This window comes from Musca domestica, unplaced genomic scaffold (genome assembly GCF_030504385.1).
Source record: "Musca domestica strain aabys unplaced genomic scaffold, Musca_domestica.polishedcontigs.V.1.1 90, whole genome shotgun sequence".
Classification (NCBI taxonomy): domain Eukaryota; kingdom Metazoa; phylum Arthropoda; class Insecta; order Diptera; family Muscidae; genus Musca; species Musca domestica.
The window spans coordinates 2614756-2636145 of NW_026712436.1; the positions used below are offsets into that span (position 1 = coordinate 2614756).

Consider the following 21390-nt stretch of genomic DNA (forward strand, 5'->3'; position numbering starts at 1 on the left):
TTTAATGTCAAAAGTTTTACTGACGTAACGCACATTCAAGTAAAATTTTGTCCGTTTGGAAGCTTGAGCGACTTCCACAGACGGACGCAAATGGCTAAATCACCATATAGCGTTATGTTCACTATATACTTATATAAATACTTTGTGGGGTTTAAAATTGATATGTCGATATGTTGCAAATGGAATAACAAGCTTAATATGTCCTCCATAATTTTGTGGAGGGTGTAAAAGTCGGCCAATCGAGAAACCGTGACTACGAAGAGATGTGTGGAGCAGTAATTCAAAACATAAATATTTTATTTTACTGCGAATCGTAGATTGGTGATAATAATGCTCCACGTATATTTAAACAAGCTGTATGTTCGGGCGGGCCGAACTTTGAATACCCTCCACCATTTGGTACAAAGTTAGCAATTTTCAAAAAAATAAAATCCGTTAAAAATTCTGTTAATATCTTAAAAATACCGAATGTAACCGTTATATTAGGGTCTGTACGACAACGTGGACCTGCATAGGCAACTTTTGTCATAAGCTATTACCATATTTAAATGCGAACATTGAAAAAAAATCTGTTCATAATGTAGCTAAAATCATCAAAATACCGAATATAGGGAGGTTATAAAACGTGGACCTGAACATACAATTTTCTGTCTTAGTCTGTAGTATCCCTTACGAACTTCTAAAATCAAATTTGAAACAATTCCGGTAAAATTTGTCGCTAAAATTATGAAAATACCGAATATCGGGAGGTACCGTTATATGGGGGCTATACGAAGACGTAGACCTGCGACGTAGACTTCTGTCTTAGGCTGTAGTATTCAATACGAACTTCAAATACCAAATTTGAAATAGTTCCGTTAAATAATGTCTCTAAAATCATCAAAATACACAATATGGCGAGGTACTGTTATATAGGGGCTATAAGAAGACATGGATCTACATGGCTCATTTTCTGTCTTAGTCTGTAGTATCCGTTACGAACTTCTAATACAAAATTTGAAACAATTCCGGTAAAATATGTCGCTAAAATCATGAAAATACCAAATATCGGGAGGTCCCGTTATATGGGGGCTATACGAAGACGTAGACCTGCACAAACAATTTTTCTGTCTTAGGCTGTAGTATTCAATACGAACTTCAAATACCAAATTTGAAACAATTCCGGTAAAATATGTCACTAAAATCATGAAAATACCAAATATCGGAAGGTACCGTTATATGGGGGCTATACGAAGACGAGGACCTACATGGCCTATTTTCAATACCAAAAGTCCTGCAGACATAATATACATTTGAGTAAAATTTTGTCAATCTACTTCAAATCGTTCGGAAGCTAAAATGAGTTCCACAGACGGATAGACGGACGGACAAATCTAAATAGATATAAAATTTTATGCTAATCAAGAATATATATACTTTGTATATTTTGAGGTGTTACATACGGAATGACAAACTTAATATACCCTCCATACTATGGTGGAGGTTGTAAAAAGGAAAAGTTCTTTCGCTGGCTGTGATTGGTGGTTTCTAGCAAAACTTCTAATTAAATATTTAGTCTCTGGATAAAAATTACTCATTTCGAGGAAAGGAAATCCTATTAAAACTTTCATTAGATATTTCTTTAATTTAATTTTCATTATTATTTTTATTTTTTTACAACAATCAACTTTCTTGCCTAGCAACAAATATGATTTCTGCAATTTATTTCAATATTTAAGATATTAAATGAATGAACAACCTACCAGATTTTATTTTTGTAGGAGATTTGTTTTAAAGCCTAACTAATCACAGATATTTTTTTTGCTTGCTAATATTCTCCTATGCTTTCATAGTCTTCTCATGACTTTGTTGTTTTCGTTGTTGCTGTTGTTGTTTTATTATAATAATACCAAATCCAAATTAAGCCCTCGGGAATACTATTTTTTATGAGTTGAGTTTATGCTGCTGCGCTGCTGTTGCTACTGCTCTTATTATTCTACCATCTCGATATCATCACCATCATCAGCCTGGGCTTTTCTCCGAACCACCTTCTTTATCAACCCCATCAAACGTTGAACAACATTTTTCCACAGACATCCTTCTTTTGTATTTGGCTAGCAACATCGCAACAACAACAACACAAAACAAGCATAAAAATATATATTCATAAATTCAAGCAGAATACGAATAAAACAACAAACGCCAACAACAATGTTCCCAGCATAATCATAATAATAAAAAAACGACGACAACAACAACAACCAAAACCTTTTTTTACAACGAGACGATGGAGGAGCCGAAATGAAAGAGTTGTTTCCCAAAATACTTCTGACTGCAACATATTTTATGAAAGCAATTCTATTTGAGCCCTCATGTTTATCATCACAAAAACAAAACGAAGCGAAAAGATGAAACGTTTCCTAGATCCTTAAAAAGTCGTCTGTCTGGATGTGGGAGGGTTATGTGCACGGACATCGTTGGAGCAAAAAAAAAAAAAAAAAGAAAATGTGGAGTGCAGTCTATCACAGTGGGTGGAGTAGCAGCAAATTGGCTAGCCAGTTAATTATTACAGACAAAATGTCTGTGAATCACATGTGAATCGCTTACTTTTATAGACAGTAATCTGAAATTGAAATGAGGTTAATGTGGGTTTCCTTGAAGCAAATTCTACCTTGGCACCAAAAGAGTAGTTCGCATTCTGGCGAGTATTAAACCGGGCTATAGAATAGACTAACAATTTTCCACACGGTTATATAGAGCCAGCGATGCAGTCATTTATCGAGGAGCTAAATTTATTGATATTTTAGGAAATTTTGTTTGAAAACCTTCTTTTTTTTGTCGGTTGGGCCCCCTAAATGGTTTCTAGAGGCATTACTGGCTACTTCGGTGTATGTAGCTGTACCAAATCGTAGATCTATATGACACATTGTCATTGTCAAAAATTATACAGATTGATAAACATTTTATTAACCTAGTTCATTCCGCTCGAAAGCTAGAGTGATATCCAAAGACCGACGTACTGGAATGGCAAAAACGTACTATTTTATGGGAGAATATTGTGAAACCTATTGACTTGCTATGATACCAAACTAATCCGTTTATTGTTAAAGACACAGTGGACCAAAAATTCAGGGATTCCAAGAAGCCTTAATCTAAAAATTTCAAAAAAAGGTAAGAAGTTAAGCTACTTACCCCCTTTATTTAGGTTATTTTCCAATGATAATTTATAAAACTCGTGTCATCTTTTTCTAGCCCTACTTTGACAATTTACTAATTTTTTCCTGAAATTTTGAAAAATAAGCTAGAAAGTGTCAGTCGGTTTTCCGACGAATGTGAAACTTCCGCTTATCTTCGTTTATTAAAAGAAATTTTGACTTGAGATATTATTCTTAAAATATTGACCGAAGGTGTGGGCCTATTCCATTTCCAACCAAGGTCAGAGATAAATATTAAAACGGGTCATATTTGGAATATTTTTATTTTCAATGTAAATCTCTTGGTGAGTGAAATATTTAGAAGAATCTCTCATATGTTTCGCAAGTTATGAGGGATATTGAAAATAGGGACCCTTTGTGGGGGAGGTAGAAAGAGGTGGACCGATGTATTCCATCTTCAAAAAAAGACCTTATATTGATAGAAATATTGAGATGTGGCGAATTTGAAATAAATGCTTATTTCGCAAATTATGAGAGACATAATTATTCTAAATGTTGACCCGTTGTTGGGGAAATACCAAAAAGAGTAGACCGATATATCCCATCTGTACAGCAGATCTTGTTTTGATAGAAATATTGAGATGTTCAGAGTTCAAATGGAATTTGATGATCATTTCGCGTCTTACGAACTTCATAATTATTCGACATTTTGACCCATTGTGAGGGAGGTACCAGAAGCAGTGAACGAATATATTCCATCTACACACGAGATCCTATGTTAATAAAAATATAAGGATATGTGAAACTTGAAGACAATCGGACACTTATTTCACAATTTTATAGAGTTATAATTATTCCATTCTTTTCTTTTTTTGAGGTAAATTATTTTATTAGGAAATATGGAACTTTTGTGGGACAGGTACCAGAAGGAGTGGATATATGTTGGTCATATCCGAGCTCGATCTAGGTTTGATAATATTAGAATGTACCAAGTTTGGTTTAAATCGGATACTCCCTTCGAGAGTTATCGTGCGCACCAGCCAGTATGACAGATGGACAGACGGGTACTCCTAGATCGACTCCAAATATCCTAAAACGGTTTTGTCCAAAGAGTTTTAGGACAGGCCTTCGGATCAACAGGCCTTCGGATCAACAGGCCTTCGGATCAACAGGCCTTCGGATCAACAGGCCTTCGGATCAATGCCATTGAAATTCCAAAAAGTGCAAGAATTTACATCGCAAGAGGAAGAAAATAGACTAAAAAGAGCTAAAGAGTTGCTTTTCTTGGCCAAAAGTGGTGAACTGCCAAATTTGGTTTTCTCCGATGAGAATACATTCATTGTCCACCAGTTTGTACACAAACCAAGTGATCGTGTTTACTTGCCAAAGAGTTTAGCTGAAAATGTGCACCTTCGGTTGGACACCAGAACTCAAGCGCCGGCCATGGCGATGGTATAGGCCGCCATAACAGACGATGGTCGCTCTCCGCTCGTATTAATCGACCGTGGCATCAGAATAAATGCCGAATATTATCGCGAAAATATTCTGGAGGGTGTCTTAAAGCCTTGGGCAGGCAAACATTTTGGCCGCAGACCTTGGACATTCCAACAGGACTCAGCACCATCGAACTCAGCACGCGCCACTCAAGAATGGTTATAAAAAAATGAGTTCCTCACTTCATTTCCAGCTCACACTGGCCTCCAAAATCGCCGGATACCAATCCGTTGGACTATTGTGCCTGGGGTATTTCGGAAAGCAAGGTTGGCACTAAACAATACCAAAGTGTCAATCACCTCAAGCAAGCGCTTCGCCGGGAATGGGCCAAAATTCCGCAGAGCAACATCTGGGCAGCGTGTGATGGTTTCATTGGCCGTTTGAAGTCCATCTTAAACTTAAAATTTTATGCTATTTCCGACATTCTTTGTTCTTATTCCATAAAAATGTAAAAATCATGACGTTTGACTTTGTTGCGGTTTTTTATCTCACCCTGTAGATGCTGACTTCGTTGGCGAATATAGTCAACTCTTGCAGATATTTTTAAATATTGCTTTTTTCGCCTCAACAGAAATACGGGGCACATTTCACTCGCTTCTCCTCCGCTGTGAAAATAACTAGGTATCACATGGTCTGTCTGTAGTCTTTGCTTAGTCATTCATATTATGCTTAATTTTTTTTCGATATAGCTTTGCCTTTTTTAAAAATTGGATTAACATGGATTATTCCTTCGCTTAATTTGGAATTAAGGATTTTCACGATTTTTGGTGGAGGTACCAGTATATCCATATTCCCTGACCGAAATATTCTTCTTATTCAGGTAGACATATTGTCACAGGTTGTAGTACCCATTAAGAACTTAAAATACGAAACAATTTCGGTCTATAGTTTGGCTAAAATTATCAAAATTCCGAATATTGAGGGGTTACTTTATATGGGGACTATTCGAAAACGTAGACCCATTTACGAATTTAACTTGCCTACTTGTAAAATACGCATGTGTGCAAAATTGAGGGTATAGAAATAACAATAAGTAAAAAAGCAGTAAGTTCGGCCGGGCCGAACTTTGAATACCCTCCACCATTTGGAACGAATTAGAAAATTTTCAAAAAAATAAAATCCAATAAAAATTCTTTTAAAATCTTTAAAATATCTAATATAGGAAGGTTCCGATATATGGGGGGATATACGATATTGTGGACCTTTAAAGACAAATCTATGTCTGCGTGTAAAGTACTCACAAGGAACTCCGTGTGTGGATTTTCAGACAATACGATTGGAAAATGTGGCTAAAATCATCAAAATACCGAATGTCGCGGGGTACCGTTATATGGGAGCTATACGTTATCGTTAACCTATATAGAGAATTCTCTGTCGGTGGGTAAAGTGCTCACAAAGAACCCCTTGTGTACAAAGAACCCCTTGTGACCATTCCGTTGAAAAATATGGCTAAAAACATCAAAATACGGAATATCGGGGGTACCGTTATGTGAGGGCTATACAATATCGTGGATGTATAAAAAATCTCTGCCGGGTTATAAAGTACCCACAAGGAACTCCTTGTGTGGATTTTCAGACAATTCCGTTGAAAAATGTGGGTAAAATCATCAAAATACCGAATATCGGGGGGTACCGTTATATGGGGGCTATACGATATTGTAGACCTATATAGATAATTCTCTGCCGAGGTATAAAGTACCCACAAGGAACTTCTTGTGTGGATTTTCAGACAATTCCGTTGAAAAATGTGGGTAAAATCATCAAAATACCGAATATCGGGGGGTACCGTTACATGGGGGCTATACGATATTGTGGACCTATATGGACAATTCTCTGCCGAGGTATAAAGTACCCACAAGGAATTCCTTGTGTGGATTTTCAGACAATTCCGTTGAAAAATGTGGGTAAAATCTTCAAAATACCAAATATCGGGGGGTACCGTTACATGGGGGCTATACGATATCGTGGACCTATATAGATAATTCTCTGCCGAGGTATAAAGTACCCACAAGGAACTCCTTGTGTGGATTTTCAGACAATTCCGTAGAAAAATGTGGGTAAAATCATCAAAATACCGAATATCGGGGGGTACCGTTATATGGGGGCTATACGATATCGTGGACCGATATAGCCCATCTTTGAACTTGACCTGCCTGCAGACAAAAGAGAGATCTGTGCAAAATTTTAGCTTCCTATCTTAATTCGTTTAGACTGTAGCGTGATTACAACAGACGGACAGACGGACAGACGGACGGACAGGGCTAAATCGTCTTAGAATTTTACGCTGATCAAGAATATATATACTTTGTTGGGTCTAAAATGATTATTTCGATGAGTTACAAACGGAATGACAAAGTTAATATACCCTCCATGCCTTTTTTGGTGGAGGGTATAAAAATCCGTTAAAACTTCTGTTAAAATCTTAAAAATACCGAATGTCTATACGACGACGTATACCTGCATAGGCAACTTTTGTCATAAGTTATTACAACATTTAAATGCGAAACTTGAAGAAAAATTTGTTTATAATGTAGCTAAAATCATCAAAATACCGAATATAGGGGGTACCGTTATATGGGGGCTATACGAAGACGTGGACCTGCACAGACAATTTTCTGGCATGGGCTGAAGTATCCATTACGAACTATAAATGCGAAATTTTAAACAATCCCGGTAAATAATGTCCCTAAAATCATCAAAGTACCGAATATCGGGGGGTACGGTATATGGGGCCTATACGAAGACGTGGACCAACATGGCCCATTTTCTGTTTTCTGCTGCAGTATCTATTACGAACTTCAAATACCAAATTTGGAACGGTTCCGTTAAATAATGTCGCTAAAATCATCAAAATACCGAATATCGGGGGTACGGTATATGGGGGCTATACGAAGACGTGGACCAACATGGCCCATTTTCTGTTTTCTGCTGCAGTATCTATTACGAACTCCAAATACCAAATTTGGAACGGTTCAGTTAAATAATGTCGCTAAAATCATCAAAATACCGAATATCGGGGGGTACCGTTATATGGGGGCTATACGAAGACGTGGACCTGCACAGATAATTTTCTGTCTTAGGCTGTAGTATCCATTACGAACTTCAAATACCAAATTTGAAACAATTCCGGTGAATAATGTCGCTAAAATCGTCAAAATACCGAATATCGGGGGTACCGTTATATGGGGGCTATACGAAGACGTGGACCTGCACAGATGATTTTCTGTCTTAGGCTGTAGTATCCATTACGAACTTCAAATACCAAATTTGAAACAATTCCGGTGAATAATGTCGCTAAAATCGTCAAAATACCGAATATCGGGGGGTACAGTATATGGGGGCTATACGAAGACGTGGACCAACATGGCCCATTTTCTGTTTTCTGCTGCAGTATCTATTACGAACTTCAAATACCAAATTTGGAACGGTTCCGTTAAATAATGTCGCTAAAATCATCAAAATACCGAATATCGGGGGGTACCGTTATATGGGGGCTATACGAAGACGTGGACCTGCACAGATAATTTTCTGTCTTAGGCTGTAGTATCCATTACGAACTTCAAATGCCAAATTTGAAACAATTCCGGTGAATAATGTCGCTAAAATCATCAAAATACCGAATATCGAGAGGTACCGTTATATGGGGGCTATATGATAACTTGGACCTACATGACCCATTTACGAACTTAACCTGCCTACTGGCAAAATATACATGTGTGCAAAATTTTAGCCTTCTATCTCAATTTGTTCGAAAGATAGCGTGATTACAACAGACAGACGGACATGGCTAAATCGTCTTAGAATTTTACGCTGATCAAAAATATATATACTTTGTTGGGTCTGACGTGAGTATTTCGAGGAGTTACAAACGGAATGACAAAATTAATATACCCTCCATAGTATGGTGGAGGGTATAAAAAGTAGGACTTTAATCTCCAAGCTAAATTTCAGGGTTGACCGGTCCACAATAGTGGCCTGGGTTTGATTTGAAATTATGGTGGACCGACGGATGGACATACAGCCCGTCGAGATATGATGATCGGTATTGAAAAAACCGATTTTCAGAAATTGGTTAGGAATCTCTGTATTTGGTAATTGGAATTTGTGCCGTATAGATTAGGTACGAAATTGACTACTGCAACATTTAGTCTATTCAATTTAAAACATTTAATCAATAATATTGCAGACTCTTCGGTAACTGAATAGGTTCAATTTACAATAAAGTTAATATCTAAGAACTTATATTATTTATACGTTTTTCAATTATTCCCCTTTGCAACCACTGTTCAAACAAAAAACAATGAATATTTATTTACAAAAAAAGGGGAAATGATAAAAAACTGAAATCCTAAGAATAAATAATATAAAGCGAACTGCGAAAAAAAATAATAATAAAACTCCTTAAAATAAAACCCTAACAAACAATACAGACAAACGTAAATAGGTGCTACATAACTACACATTCATATTGTTTTTGCAAAAAAAAAAAAAAAATATCCTCATACACATTTCTCTACTTACATATAGTAAGAAATACATACAAATGTAGAGGAGAATCTATACGGCACTGAAGGAGATCCTATTTAACTACAGTAATATTTTTCTTGTGGCTAGTTTAAAAGAGATTTTTGTGCAAACGTTTGTTGCTGTTGCTGTTGTACGAAGCTATTTTTCGGAAGCCATACAATTTAGTAAATCCTTTGGGGGTAGCGCTGGGGACAACAATCGTATTAAAAATACATTTACAATTTGCAATGAAAATAAATTGGACTAATCATAGAACTGTTGGAGATTTGTGGAAGATTGGTGGTGTTGGAGAAGAAAATTATTTGAAATTGAAAAAAATAAAACGAGTGAAGAAAGGATAAAAGTCGACGGGGCTGACAAATTGGAGGAAGTTGTAATAAATATACATTAATGCTCGGATCGAGCATATATATGAATCGGAACCGTATTGGAACCAAAGGTATTTCTAGGCTGTATCTTGTGTCTGGTACAGAATAACCTTTTTATGGAGTACATATAGCTGCTTTAGAAGACTTAAATATCAAATCGGTTGAAACAAATGCATGGGAGTTATGCCTATATCTTAAGTGACTTTCAAAATATTGTATAGACTTTGTTCTAGACTGAATCCGTTCAAATGCCAGAATATTCTTTCTTTTTGAATTCAAAATATCAATGAAGTTCACAAATTTTAATAGCATTCGGGGTCAAACCTACTTCAAAATTCCATCACAAAACAGTGAATTGTAATTTTCATCCCATTCAATCCCATCCGCCATATTTATACCCTCCACCCTTCTATAGAGGGGATATTAGCTTTGTCATTTCATTTGTAACTCCTCGAAATATTCATAATAGACCTTACAAGGTATATATGTTTGGATCAGCGTAAAATTCTAACACGATCTAGCGACATCCGTCTGTCAGTTGTAATCAAGTTATCATTCGATCGAATTGTGAGAGAAGGCAAAAATTTTGCATACATGCATAGCTTACCAGTAGGCATTTTAAGTTCGTAAATAGGCCATGTCGGTTCACGTTTTCGTATAGCCCCATATAACGGTACCTCCCGATAGTCGGTATTTTGATGAATTCTGAAACATTATTCACTGGAGTCGTCTCAAATTTCGTATTGGAAGTTCTTAGTGGGTACTACAACCTATGGCAAACAATTTCGTATGCAGGTCCACGCGTATGTAGAGTCCCCATATAACGGTTTTCAATTAAGTGGTAGTTTTCGGATTTTTATACCCTCCACCATACTATGGAGGGTATATTAACTTTGTCATTCCGTTTGTAACTCCTTGAAATGCTCATGTCAGACGCAACAAATTATATATATTCTTTAAAATTCTAAGTCGATTTAGCGAGGTCCGTCTATCTGTCTGTCTGTCGAACGAACGAATTGAGACAGAAGGCTAAAATTTTGCGCACATGTTTATTTTTCCAGTAGGCGGGTCAAGATCGTAAATGGGCCATGTAGGTCCCCGTTTTCATATAGCCCTCATATAACGGTACCCCCCAATATTCGGTATTTTGATGATTTTAGCCACATTATTCAACGGCATTGCTTCAAATTTGGTAGTTGAAGTTCGAAATGGATACCACAACCTAGGACAGAAAATTGTCTGTGCACCTCCCTATATCCGCTATTTTGATGATTTTAGTGACATTATTCACCGGAATTGTTTCAAATTTGGTATTTGAAGTTCGTGAGGGATACTACAGCCTATGACAGAAAATTGTCTGAGCAGGTTCACGTCTTCGTATAGCCCCCATATAACGGCACCTCCCAATATTCGGTATTTTGATGATTTTAGCGTCATTATTCGCCGGAGTAGCTTCAAATGGGAACTACAGTCTGTGATAGAAAATTGTCTATGTAGGTCCAGGTCTTCGTATAGGCCCCCTTTTGCAAAGGGGGTAAGTTTAGGTTCAGAATTAAAGCCTTTTGTTTTTGAAAATGTTCATTCAGCGGTACAAATGGACCAAAAAATATCATGAATTTGAAGTCGCTCTACAGGTCACAATTGAAAACCAATCCACACGGAATTTGGCATGAAAAGAGAGTTAAGGACAGGGTAGAAAGGAAGAATTTGGATGGATTATATTTAGCTGTAAAATGGACCACAACAACTAACAGCACGATGGAGTGCGTAAATATTTGGCAAATGACCCTTGTCAAAAAGCTAAGGGTAATATCTGGGCAGTGCTCTATAACATAATTTCAAAGGCGAAATCTTCCAAAATGGATTTGGACATAAAGGGTATTCTACCATATTGTATTGTTTTAGGTTATCACTTAGTCGGCCCCGCACGACTATAGCCTTTGCTTGCGAGTTTTTTATGAATATTCTTTTCTATCTTATTTTATATTTACAGATACCGGAAATCTACTCTAGATATGAAATATCCACCCAAAGACGTTAAATGTCCGGGCATTATATAAATAGGTATAAATATATAAATATAAATATATATATAATAAATATTGACCCCCTTGGGGGGAAGGTACCAGAAGGGGTGAACCGATATATTCCACCTACACACAAGATCTGTGTTAGAAAGAATATTGTAATGTTTAAAATTGGAAGAGAAATGGATGTTTATTTCTTTGTTATTCAAAATGTTGACTCTTTGTGGGGGTGTTAACAGAACGCGTGGACGGATTTATCATGTCTTTACACTAGATCTTGTATTGGTAGAAAAATTGGAATGTGCCGAGTTTGAAAAAAAAAAAACGGAATTCTTATTTCGCGTTTTATGAGCTTCGTGGTTATTCAAATTTTTGACCCGTTGTGGGGGAGGTATCACAAGTAGTGGTGCGATCTCTTACGATCTCGACACTTGGGTTAAAAAAAAGTTTTTTGTCATGGAAGTTATTTTTAAAATTACTTTTGGGAAGAATATCCCAGACAAAAACAAGGGAACTGATGAAGATCGGTGCCTCATTCCGAAACCTAGGTATTCCCTGCCTTACCCCCCGGTAAACATTACCATCGTTCTCCACTAATAAACAAACGTTACAATATAGGGATAAGCCTGACCATTTTGCAACAACAAAATACTATGGTTCCCGAACAAACAAGCCAACACTGTTCTATTAGTTTCCAACTATCAAATTGGATTCATGTGGCTAGAATATGAAGTGAGGACCTTTAAACACACAAAAATATACCAGTACGTTTATCTAATAGAAATTTGTGTTGTATGTTCATATTTCAATTTGGAAATTTATTGAAAGCTACGGTGAACGAATCCTTCAATGTAACGAAAACATATATAAATAAGGAGACTACATTGAATATGGAACACTTGGCATGACATCCACGAATATGCGTTTAGCTCTGCTGCAACTGTCTAGATCTATCCTATTGTATGAGTTTAGTTCAATACATAGGAAATTTCGAGTCGATTTATGCACGTCAGTCCGTCCGTCCATGTATTCTTGTTAACAAAACGCAGGTCACATTTATTATCCGATTGAGATGACATTATCCAAACAACATTTGTTTGGCCTAGGGACGAGCCCAATTGAAATTGATGATAATCGGATCAGATATATATATATAGCTCGCATAAATCTTCTACCGATTTCGGGTTAATTGTGCACCAAATGGCCAATATATGTCTAAATGTCCTGAATTTTGGTACATCCGACCTAACTCAGTGTAGAAGAAAGTACATCAATTTTGGAGAAAATCGGTTCAGATATAGCTATAGCTTCAATAAATAGGTCTCACCCTATTTGGTGTTTAAGTCCCCCACATTCGTAACAAAGATATTTTTGGTACCAGATATCTTATAGAGCTCGGAAATACCCTTGCCAAATTTTATCGGTTCAGGTTTAGATATAGCTCTTTTGTATATCCTTAATCCGCGTTCATGTTTATTGTGCAAATAGTGACTAATATCTGCCCAAATGGACCGAATTTTGACTTTTTCGACGGATTTTGGCTTAAAAGAAGTACTTAAAATTTTGGTTAAAGTCGGTTCAGATATAGCTGTAGCCCCTATATATGTTTCATCCGATTTGGTGTGCGTAATATGCACTCCATAATAATGATATTTAATACCGGACATCCGATACTACTCGAAAATGCCTCTGCCAAATTTTATCGAGATCGGTTCAGATTTTTATATAGCTTCATATTCAACCGAATTTTACCAATTGGTGAAACTCGGTCCGGTATATCTATTGATGCAAAAAAAAAATTATATTCCTTGTCGAAGTTATATCAGTCACTATAGCAATGTTATTTGGTTCATAGTTGGTTTGATCTATTTCACATGCATTCCCAATGTAACCTTTTTTGTTATAGGAGGTCTAAATACGCATAGTGGTGTAGGGTATAATATAGTTGACCCCGCCCGACTTTTGACCTTTCTTTACTGGTTTTTATTAAATATCATCTTTTAAAATTTGTTTATAAAAATATATAAATTGGTTATGTTTATTTCACTCTTATATTTATTTACAACCGCGGCCTCCATTTTATCTACCCCATATTGGGCGTCGACTTATTTCGGCTAAGCCAACCTTTAAATATTCTTCTTAAAACGTTTATTAATTTTGGATGTTTCTGAAAATAATTTTCAGAAATATCCCTCCCATTTGGAGTCCGTAATATTAAATGACATGAACACTTATTGATAATAATTGGCCAATTCGTTTAAATAACTAATTTCAAACGAAACAATAATGTGAAAACATTTGAGAAAAATTAACAGATAACTGTTCCCTTTTTCATAGAAGCATTTTTTTCTTTCCCAAAACTTATATTTCGACACAATATATACTCAAATATATTAAAAAACCCCATCCAACTTTATTCACTCTCCTTAAATTTTTTTGCACACAATGTGCGGTGTAAAGAAACGGTCACGGTCAGCTGGTGTAAAGTGGAAAAAAGGATATGACAAAATAAATGATTAAATATTGAAAAGAGTGTAACACTTAGTGAGACCTTGTGCCAGAAACTTGAATGAATGCTGCAGATTGAATGTACAACACAAAGTTCATCACTAAGCCCACATCGACTGTGCAAAGTCCATTGCTCTTCATTTGAACAAAAGGTATGTAGGTACTTTATTTTGTACGGAATTTTCTTCAGGTTTAATAAAAACTTTTATTTGTTAAGAAATGCATGTTACACTAAAGAATATTTGTTGGTAAGAGTATGCATTTTACACCGGCAGGAGGTTCTTATTATTAGCATTACAAGTTCTACCAATGTAAGAAAAAAAAGAAGACAACGTCAAATTAAGATATATGCGAAATAAAATAAATCGACTTGGACGATCAATTTTATAAATACGATTATTTTTTCTGTCCCGTGAATCATGGTCTACAATTCGGTTTACTTAGTTGACGATGTTTATCGGCTTTTCGAAGTCATATGACCCTCACGGGATAACATGGAGGACAAATATTTTAATTTTTGTGATCAATCGCATTAAATTATTGAACAATCCACTGATATATTGAATAATCTCTCTTCTCATATACAAGCATTTTACTTTGGTCTTATTTTGGTCGACCCAGACAAATAGTTCATGGTTTGGGCAATTTCATGGTTTGGGCAATTAAGAAATTTAGATTTGCCTGCTAGGGAGAAAGAGAATTATAGATATAGTTAGCCATCCAGCACTATCCCAGAATGGGTATGTGGAAATGGTGAACAAATAAAGATACATCCCTTTAATTATATGAGAAAAATTAGCTTAGGATTTTTATGTGATTACAATTTTAAAACCTCTATAGTTGATCATAATCGATGATCGTTTGAGCCAAGTTGGTCCACGTTTTCATATAGTTCCCATATAACAGTATCTCTCATATTTAGTATTTTGATGATTTTAGCGACATTATTCACGGGAATTGTCTCAAATTCGTGTCTGGTATTTCGGTGATTTAGCCGTCTGTCTGTCTGTAGATTAACACTGTGCGACAGAATTCATTTTTTGGAATAATTAGGAGAAGAATGCAGCAGACTATGAAAGTATAAGTAACCACGTAAGGAAAGGCTAAAGTCGTGCGGGACCGACCATGTGATACCCTGCCCAGATGTTACCCTTAGGTTTTTGACTCGGAGTATTTGACCAATATTCACGTACTCCGTCGTGTTGTATTCAAAACAATTTCACACGAAAGTTGTGGTCCGTTTTATAGTTAAATACAATCCAATAGTTATACAAAATGCTAAACTTCTTCCCTGTCCTTAACCCTCTTCTGATGCGAAATTTCGTGTCGAATAGTTTTCAATTGTGGCCTATAGAGCGACTTCAATTTAGAAAATTTTTGATTTTTTTAGTCCTTTTGAACCCATTATATCTTAAGAACAATAGACTTTAATTCTGACTCTAACGCTACCCAATGTAAATTCTTGAGGATTGGACAATAATTGGGACATGTATATAATACCCTCAGAGCGTAGTGTTGAGGAGTGTAAAACTTTAGAAAATTTTCAATTCAAGATAGTAAGTCACTTTGAAAAAATCGCATTCGACAAAAAATATGACATAAATTGAAAAAAATGGAACAAAAAATATTTACTCATTTATTGGTATATTTTTCCGCGATTTCATCCTTTTCTGTCTAGAAACCATTCCGAATCGGGGGAGATTTTGAAATCGGCCCAGCGGTTCTTGACTTATATGCAGAATAAATAAGATCTCTTTCTTTTACATATATTTTGTTCCTATTTTGCTATTTATCCGATTTCTTGGCTATCAGCATCGCTTTAGTGGTCAGGAGTGACCTTTTAATGTATTTGTGGTTTGGCTGGGGTTAAAAATATCCTCGTTTAATGGAAATTTTCCTAATGTCTTACATAAAAGTTAGGGTCTATTTTACTCGCTAAATTTCTGTCCGATGGCCGCCCTAATTGGTAGGCTTCCGCCCAGTCCTGAATTCTAACTCCACGTAAATTTCCGCGTCGCTTGGTTCATAATTGTGGCCTACAGAGCAACTGAAAAATCAGGAACATTTTCTGTTTTTGGTCCATTTCAACCCATAAATATTTTGCAATCATCTCAAAAAACAATAGGGTTCTATTCTGACCCTAATCCCACCTTCATTTTCAATATCGTGAGGATTGGGCCATTATTGCGACATGTAACTTCATTACAAATTAACGTGGTCAGACGGACGGACAGACATGCATAGCTAGATCGACTCAGTTCGGCGAGATAGGAAGATTCATATTTACTTTCCTATGTGGGAAACCAATATTTCAAGGTGTTACATAATTCTTGGCCCAATCAAACAAACATATTTGTATACCCTCCCCCATTTGGTACAAATTTGGCAATTTTCAAAATAATAAGACCCGTTAAAAATCCTGTTAAAATCTTAAAAATACCGAATGTAGCCGTATATTAGGGTCTATAAGACGACGTGGACCTCCATAGACAACTTCTGTCATAAGCTATTACAATATTCAAATGCGAAACTTGAAAAAAAATATATATTTATAATGTAGCTAAAATCATCAAAATACCGAATATAGGGAGGTACCATGGGGTTATGAAACAGGCACCTGCACAGACAATTTTCTGTCTTATGCTGTAGTATCCATTACGAACTTCAAATATGAATTTTGAAATAATTCCGGTACACAATGTCACTAAAATCTTCAAAATTTCCAATATCGGAAGGAACCGTTATATGGGGGACTATACGAAGACGTGGACCTACATGGCCCCTTTTCTGTCTTTTTCCATTACTTCAACTATCAATTTTGAAGCAATTCCGGTAAATAATGTCGCTAAAATTATTAAAATACCGAATGTCGGGAGGTACCGTTATATGGGGGCTATAGGAAGACGTGAACCTACATGGCCCATTTTCCATACCAGAAGTCCTGCAGACATGATACACATTTGAGTAAATTTTTATCAACATACTTCATTTCATTCGGAAGCTAGAGCGATTTCCACAGACGGACAGACGGACGGACATTGCTAAATCGACATAGAATTTTATGCTGATCAAGAATATATATACTTTGTGGGGTCTAAAATGTGTATTTCGATGTGTTACAAACGGAATGACATAATGAATATAACATCCATACTATGCTTTTGATTAGGTACGAAACTCTTTTAAGATATTTTTAACCATTTATAAAAAATGGGCAAAAATACATTTTCCACCAAAATATTCCAAGGAAATACCCCATCTACTTTGGTTATATATCGATATAAACGTACAAAACGCCGATACGCTTGCCTTCTTTTTATACCGTAAATATTTGGCTACAGAGGGTAGATATTATTTCATATGGCCAAAACTTGCCTCATAGAAATGACGGTTTAAGACTTTAGGTCTATTTAGACCTAATCCGTTTCAGCACATTTGTTGTCGTTCTAGGGGGGTTTGTTCCTCGGTCCGTCTGTCTGTCCGTCTGACACCTCACTATCTCTATCTCTCTTGAAATACGAAATGACCGCCCGATTCTCTTTGAATTTCACACATTTTAAAATTTATACTAACATAATATCTGTTGTCATGATCGTATATATCGGCCCACTTCTTCTGGTACCTCCCCCACAAAGCGTCAATATTTTGAATAACTAAAACACGAATTATGCATCTGATTCTCTTCAAATTTCACGCATCCCAATATTTGTTCTAACACAAAATTTGCTGAGATGTTCGGTATATCGGTTCACTCCTTTTGGTACCTCCCCCACAAAGGTTCACAATTTTGGATAACAAAACGCTCATAAAATATGAAGCTAGCATTCGATTCTGTGCAAATTCCACACATCCCAACATTTTTACTAACGCAACTAACTTTATCGGCTCTCTTCTTCTGGTTTTCCATAAGATTTTACAACGCAATGATTTTATTAATTTAAGATGAAGTGGAATAGTTCTGTCCACTATATCTGGTACTTCAGGCAAATGTCAAAATTTTTGCTTGTAACATGGAGATAGTTACCTTTGATTATAGAATCACCTTCTGAGTCGATTTATGCATGCCAGTCCAGCCCAGTCCGTCTGTCCGTCCGTACATGTATTCTTGTGAACAAAATGTAGGTCGCATTTATTACCCGATTGAGATGAAATTTTGCAAACAATATTTATTTGATCCAAGGGCGAACCCTATTGAAATTTGCGATAAAGGTCCAAATGACCTCTATTTTTGTACATCCAACCGAATTTAGTCTAGAAGCAAGTAAATCAAATATGAATCAAAAATTAAATCGGTTCAGATATAGCTATAGCTCCCATATATATTTTATCCAATTTGGGGTTTAAAGTACCTCACAAGCTTAATATGCATTCCACAAAAATGACTTTTTGGAACCGGATCGGAAGATCGATTTAGATTTGGATATAGGTCCCATATATATTTGCATATGATTTCGGGTTAATTGTGCACCAAATGGCCAATATCAGCCCAAATGACCTTAATCCCTTCCGACCGATTTGGTCTTTAAGTCTCTCACATTCCTAATATGCACTCCACAACCGTAATATTTGGCACCAGATATCAGTTATAGCCCAAAAATAGGTCTTTTAGATTTTATCAAAATCAGTTCAGATTTGATTATAGCTGCCATATATATCTTCGGCCGATTTCGGGTTAATTGAGCACCAAATGGCTGATATTAGCCCAAATGAAGTGAATTTTTGCACTTCCAACTGAATTTAGCCTAAAAGCAAGTGTTTCAAATTTGCTTCCATGTATATGTTTCAATCGATTTAGTGTTGAAATCTCCCACTTTCGAAATATACACTCTTCAATAATAATATTTTTTACCAGATATCTCATAGAGCTCAGAAATGCCCAATATAAACCTTTTTTTACGACAGATCTACTAAAAATTAATGATGGTGTAGGATATAATATAGTCGACCCCGCCCGAATTTTACCTTTCCTTACTGGTTTTTAACTTGTGTTAGCTTTACTTTCATAGTCTTCTGGAGTTTCCTCGTTTTTATTTTTTACAACGTCTGATTTCCATTATATATATATATTAGGTGTTACAGGGAGTTGTGCATCACATGATTATTAATTTAATCTGTTTCACTTATTCGGGTCTTTGCCCTCTTTATTTGTCGATTACACCAATCACGTTAATCCCTTCCAAACAAATGCCAATTATTTACGAGCATTATACGAAATCCCCAAAATGCAGCATTGCCGACTTAATAGCTTACAAAGCGCATTACACCGAATCCTAAGGCAACATAATTTCACACTTAAGCTGTTTTTGTTATTTATGCAAATCACATTGTCAATGTTTGTGGCTGGGTACCACATTGTTGAGTTTGTTTGTTTACAGATGTTGTTGCCATGAAGAACAAAAAAATTGTTATTTTTCTAAGGTTGAAAGAAATTTTTGGTTCTCAGATTTTTTTTCTTAAAACTGGCTCTCACAAATACTTTCTAAATTTCCATGGTAAGCACGTGAGGTATAGAAAGCACAAACACACACATATATACAAATATATATATTCCCATTTTTGTTTGAGAAAATGTAAGAGAAATCAAAGAAATAAGGAAGGCATACAAAAAGTAACAAGGATGGGAGAACCTACCGGAATGCAAAAGAAGCAAAACTAACACAGCATGGCAACTAATCCACATGATGTTTGTTTTGAAGTTTTGTTTTCGTTTACTTTTTCGATTTTTTTTTGTGGCTTCACTTTGCGCCCAATTCCAGTTGAAGGATTTCGTTGATATCACTTGATTTTGCACTGAGTGGATCTATGATATGGAGGCAAGGTTTTCAATTTGGCATTTTATTGCAATTTTTCTTTCAAAATTATGTTTTTTTTTATTTTTTAATTTTTGTTCTCTATTTGGCACTATTTTTGGATTTTATTTTTTCTTTACTTTCCATTTAATGCTGTTTTGAAATATTTTCACATTCGAACTCAATACACTTTCCGGTTTATTAGCGACTGCTCGATTCGAAGGCTTTGAAGCCTTTGTAGAAATTACATTCGATGTATTGAAATTATGCTGACATTACACTTGACATTTGTCAACGACCAGCAATTGCGCCCATAAAATTTTATCTCGCGCGCGCCTTTTCTTCGCTATCCTTATTTGTTTAATATTTTTTCTGCGTTTCCTATGTATTTAAACTTTCGTTGGGAGAGAGAGTCTCCCTTTGAAGCGCCACACCGTTAGCGGGTTCTTATTCTGTATGTGTAACACTGAATGCACTCCCTGTTCTCATATTGTTATTGTGGTTGTTGCAAATGCACTTTTACTCCTTCTCTCAGCGAATGCACACACTCACACACACGGACACTATTCTCTTTCTCTTCCCTATGTGTTTTTTCTCTCTATTACACTCTCACACTCCGACGGGGGATTTTTTTGTTTTGAGCTTAATATCCATAAACTTCCATTTTCCGCTTAACCGTACGTATCCTTCAGAGTCCCAACAGCTACTGAAATCGGAAATCTTAAATCGCCGCCACAAAGCTGCCAGTGCATCCATTCAACCTGCAGCAGCACCTCCACCAGCAATGTTATTCTCCATATTCCTTTTTGGTGTGGTGAATTATTGCCAGCTTTCAGTTTGCAATGTTTGGCAGCCATTTCTGTTAGTTTACTCTCAGAGTGCGCATGCTCCTCACCCTAAAGGGGCCACACACAGAGCTGAACATTGTCTGTGGTTAAGGACATTATCAATCGGCTTTGTTTTGAACTTTCATTCGCCTTCGTTTAGAATGTGTTTTTGTGTATGTGAGTGGGTGTGTGTGTGTTTTTAGTGTTAGCTAATGTGTTTGCGTGAGAGATTTTCTTTGATGCTGGGATGTTTACCAGACATATTTTGGCTTCAGCATCTTTTGGCGCTTAGTTGATTACATTACCGGTACACCGTTGGAATTCCATTCACAGAGTTTACGGTGTTAGACGTTCACATGCCTTGTTTCGGCAATGTTGAACGTCAGCCACTGTTACCCTCTGAATTGAAAAATTCAAAACAGTGTGGATGACATCGAGACGTATGCGAGAGAACTAAGAACCTTGATGAAACTTATCCATATGGGTATTGGGGACATGTACCATTAGATAGGCCAAAATGTCGGAGACTTGCCAACATGGTTAGAAGTCGTCTGCGAATAAAAACAAAAGTTCCAACAAATATTATCTAAATGTGTGAGCCAAATCTCAGAAATATAGATCAATTTAAAAATTATTTATAGAAAATTATTCGAATCGGTTGTTTAAAAACCTGCCCTAAGGATGAATTTTATTGGAATTAGTGATGTAGGTCCCAC

At 36.2% G+C, this 21390-nt stretch overlaps 1 protein-coding gene across 2 annotated transcripts in view; it reads right to left on the minus strand.

The window, feature by feature from the left end:
- LOC101899228 (cell adhesion molecule Dscam2) overlaps window positions 1-20538 on the minus strand; it is a 143628-nt gene extending 123090 nt beyond the window's left edge. For both annotated transcript variants that reach the window (XM_059131921.1, XM_059131922.1), the window contains exon 1: window positions 19690-20538. In XM_059131921.1, coding sequence (XP_058987904.1) covers window positions 19690-19738 — 49 coding nt within the window. In that variant the 5' untranslated portion in view covers window positions 19739-20538. The remainder of the gene's footprint in view (window positions 1-19689) is intronic.
- Window positions 20539-21390: the final 852 nt, after the last annotated feature.